The sequence below is a fragment of the Cygnus olor genome, chromosome 2, assembly GCF_009769625.2.
Source record: "Cygnus olor isolate bCygOlo1 chromosome 2, bCygOlo1.pri.v2, whole genome shotgun sequence".
NCBI classification, from domain to species: Eukaryota; Metazoa; Chordata; class Aves; order Anseriformes; family Anatidae; genus Cygnus; species Cygnus olor.
Window position 1 is genome coordinate 8,732,918 of NC_049170.1, and position 4,127 is coordinate 8,737,044.

The following is a 4,127-nucleotide window of genomic DNA, read 5'->3' on the forward strand; positions in this document are numbered from 1 at the left end:
CGGGCACGGCACATCTCCGCTCTCCTCTCCTCCTGTTCCGAGCGGGATATAAATAAAATAAAAAATAAAAAACCGCCCGCTCCCCCAAAATGACTAAGCACCAAAACGCTCCGCACCCGCGCGAGGAGGTGAGGGGGGGACTCACCTGCCCCGGCCCCTCGGTAGGGGCAGCAGCTCCTCCGCACGGGCTCCGCCGCCGCCGCCCCTTGGCTGCCTCCAGCGCCGCCCCGCTCCGCTCCGCGCCGCCCCGCCGGAGCGCCGGGGGGAGCCGCGCAGCTCCCCGCGCCCGCGGAGCCGCCTCCCGCCGCCGCCGGGCACGGAGAGGGCCGGGGGCTGCCGCCGGTGCTTGGTTACCGCCGCGAGGTTCTTCCTCCCCGGGGATGAAGACTCCGGTGGGGTGCCCCGCGGAGTGGGTGGCCCCCGGGGATCCGCGCCCGCGGTAGTACCGCGGCTCCCAGCGCCGGGACCGGGGGACGGTATGGAGAGGATGCTCAACGTCAGTTGTTTCGCCGCCGCGATGCACGATGCTGGCAACCGGAGCGGGTCGCCCGCCGGTGCGGATGGCGGCAGGACGCAGCTCTCCGTCTTCAGCGTGTTGGTCCTCACCCTCCTGGCCATGCTGGTGGTGGCCACTTTCCTCTGGAACGGGTTGGTGCTGGCCACCATCCTGCGGGTGCGCACATTTCACCGGGTGCCCCACAACCTGGTGGCCTCCATGGCCATCTCCGACGTGATGGTGGCGGCCCTCGTCATGCCCCTGAGCCTGGTGCATGAGTTGTCCGGGCGGCGGTGGCGGCTGGGCCGCTCCTTGTGTCAGGTGTGGATCTCCTTCGACGTCCTGTGCTGCACCGCCAGCATCTGGAACGTCACGGCCATCGCCCTGGACCGCTACTGGTCCATCACTCGCCACCTGGAGTACACGCTGCGCACCCGGCGCCGCATCTCCAACATCATGATTGCCCTCACCTGGGTGCTCTCCGCCTTCATCTCCCTGGCCCCGCTGCTCTTCGGCTGGGGAGAGACTTACTCGGAGGACAGCGAGGAGTGCCAGGTCAGCCAGGAGCCTTCCTACACCATCTTCTCCACGTTTGGCGCCTTCTACCTGCCCCTGTGCGTGGTGCTTTTTGTGTACTGGAAGATCTACAAGGCTGCCAAGTTTCGCATCGGGTCTAGGAAGAACAACTCTATCACCCCCGTTACACCGGGAGCCCTGGAGGTAGGTCATCGTGCTTGCCTTTTGCTTTGGGAACTTCTGGGAGCAGCTGAGCTGCCGAGCCCCTGGGGGAAACTTACACCTCAAGTGGGCAAGCAAACAGCATCCCGCCAAAGCCCCGTGAAGCCTGAAGGCTTTCAAGGGAAAGTTGACTTCAGAGCTTGCAAGCCCAGGCTTCTGACTCCCACATTCCCAGCTGGGAGCATGCAAGGAGTGGCCAAAGCAACTTTGGGCCAGACGGAGAGCCTTGGCCACACATGGGTGCGCGGTGACTCGCAGAGGTCCCCCCACAAAATGAGGGATTGGTGCTTGCGAGCGGGAGCAAGGGGTCACCGTTCCCCCCTTGGCGAGGTGTGCAGGGGTGTGAATGAGTGGGATCCCCTCGAAACTGAGGAAGGAAACCTGGCAAGCAGATGTGGGGTTGGGGAGGTTGTGAATCTACCCGCACAGAAGACACACGCAAAGCATCCTTGCAAATCCTGCCTGGGTTGTGCCAGTTCATCCCAAGCACAGTCACTGTGCCCCGTAAAGATTTATGGGGGGAAGAAGGAAATGTCTTTTCATTGTCTTGCCTCTCCTGTTAAGGGCTCTTAAATTCAATGCATTCAGAGTAAGAAAGGGGACTTGCATGTGTGGCGTGTGGGTGTGCGCCTGTTTTACTGATCTGATCCTAAAGGGCGAAGAAATCTTTGTGTGGTGCTGCACGTATTTCCCCTGGGGCTTTAGTTTCGGGTCTGCGTTGCCCAGAAGAGGGTCATACCATGACGTAGATGGCCCGCATTGCCCCGGGAGCGCTGGCTGTCGCTTGCACAGTCTGGTTGCGTACCCGCTGTGTGGGATCGGCTGCCCGAGGCACATATGGCTCAACTTGTGTTTGTGTTTGGCAGGTGAAAGAAGCCACCCAGCAGCCACAGATGGTCTTCACTGTCCGGCATGCCACTGTTACGTTCCAGACGGACGGAGACACATGGAGAGAGCAGAAGGAAAGGAAAGCTGCCCTCATGGTGGGCATCCTTATCGGGGTCTTCGTGCTCTGCTGGATCCCCTTCTTCATCACGGAGCTCATCAACCCGCTCTGCTCATGTGACATCCCACCCATTTGGAAGAGTATTTTTCTATGGCTAGGCTATTCAAATTCCTTTTTTAATCCGCTCATCTACACTGCTTTCAACAAAAACTACAACAATGCCTTCAGGAACCTGTTCTTTAGACAGCACTGAGCAAGAGAAAGCTTTCCTGCTGCCCCAGGGGGCTGTTCTCAGCTCTCGATGAAACCAACCAAACTCGAGGGAGTTGAAAGCCACAGATACTGAGGTGATGCTAAAGACCCATCCCCACGGGTCATACGTCCCAGTTCCTACACAGACTCTATCCCAGCTTCTAAGGCAGTTGCTATTTTTCTTGAAACAGCATGTGAGGGTTTCTCTGGCCAGCAGCGAAGCATTCTTCCTCCAGTGCCCCACCGCTCCCTTGCCTTCGCAGTGATGTTTTTGGGACTGTGTGGTGGCAGTAATGGTGCACAGCAGCCTTCTGGCAAAAGGTCACATCTGAAACTCTGGTTTCAGCTCCTGCCTGGTCTCTTGGAGCGTTAATCAGCTTTGTCCCACATGCATAGCTGGGACCACTTAATGTCAGGAGGTTTTGGGATTATGTGTGAAGCTCGATGTTTATGGTGCGGTCAAACAGATTGTTTGTCTTGTCTTTCACTGGTAGAGATTGTTACGTGTCTGTATTTGAGGAATAAAGGTCCTCAGTAAGGGTTAAAAGCAGACTCCAAAGTACAAAGCCCTTTCTCACATGCTTTATCAACAACAGATTGTGCCATTTGCTATTGGATTCCATGTAGCAAGGGTTTTTGTTTGTTTGTTTTTGTTTTTAATATATTTATTGTGAAGGCTTAACGCACAGTATACACTTGAATGAGAAAGAATGCCTGGGAAATCCACCCCTCATTCTCTGACTGCTACTTGTGAGCATCTGTCTCAGACCTTTACTTTCCAAAACACCATGTGTTCCTGGCCTATAAATGTTAAACTTTGTGTCTGTGTTTGCCATTCTAAATCACAGATGTATTTTGAGCGGCTGTGGGGCAGGTTTCCTGTAGTTTCAGGGGATGCAAGGAGTGTATTTCAGATTTTCTGTCAATGAGGAGCTGCGTTTTGCTACTTATGGGTGTGATTCAGCTCTTCCTGAAGTCAAAGCAAAGACCCCACTTAATTTCCTCAAGCACTGGACTGCAGAAAAGGAGTAGTTAATGATGGGCAGTGTTTCATTCTGGAAGCATAACCAATCCATAGATGTGCTCCTCCACGAGGACCAGACTTAAGCGATTCTTCTTTTGCCCATCCCTCCTCATCCTCCCCCCCTAAAGCTTCTGTCCTGCCTGTTGACTATTGCTCTGTGGCCTCCCTGCCTTTCCGTGTTGCCAACATAATTAGTTGTTGACATTTCACTCCTAGAATTAGAATTATGCGCTTTATTCTGTGCCGGGGGAAGACTGACAGGCCTTGAGATAAATAAAAGCATTAGTTTTAACTATCACCTCTTAGGGGGCAGCCTCTGAAATCAGATTGGAACTGAAATGGTGGAGGAAAAGACAAGATGGGAATCAGAAAGACATGATTTCATGTCAGATACCTCAAGAAGAAGAGATAAAAGGGAAGCATGTCTATAAATCATGGAAAAGCTCCCTGGTGGCGGATAGGATTAGTTCCTATCCTTAGTAGATCATGAGACATCAGAAGATAAAATTGTCACTGGTCCTTTAAACCAGTCAAAAATCTGGTAGAGTTGGTAAAAAAAGACCTTTTTCTTCTGTAATCTTGAGACAGGTGAAAATGGAAGCAGAGCTCAAGGTGCTATCGAGCCTTGCAGTTCTTTCAGGACCAGTTAGACAAACATCCATCAGGAGTGA

The 4,127-nt window shown here is 54.0% G+C and overlaps 1 protein-coding gene across 1 annotated transcript; it reads left to right on the forward strand.

The window, feature by feature from the left end:
- The first annotated feature begins 343 nt into the window (after positions 1-343).
- Positions 344-3,327, forward strand: HTR5A (5-hydroxytryptamine receptor 5A). The gene is made up of 2 exons (XM_040548361.1): positions 344-1,216; positions 2,101-3,327. Exons 1-2 carry the CDS (start codon positions 479-481, stop codon positions 2,431-2,433), a joined length of 1,071 nt encoding a protein of 356 aa, XP_040404295.1. The 5' UTR covers positions 344-478; the 3' UTR covers positions 2,434-3,327.
- The last annotated feature ends 800 nt before the right edge of the window (positions 3,328-4,127 follow it).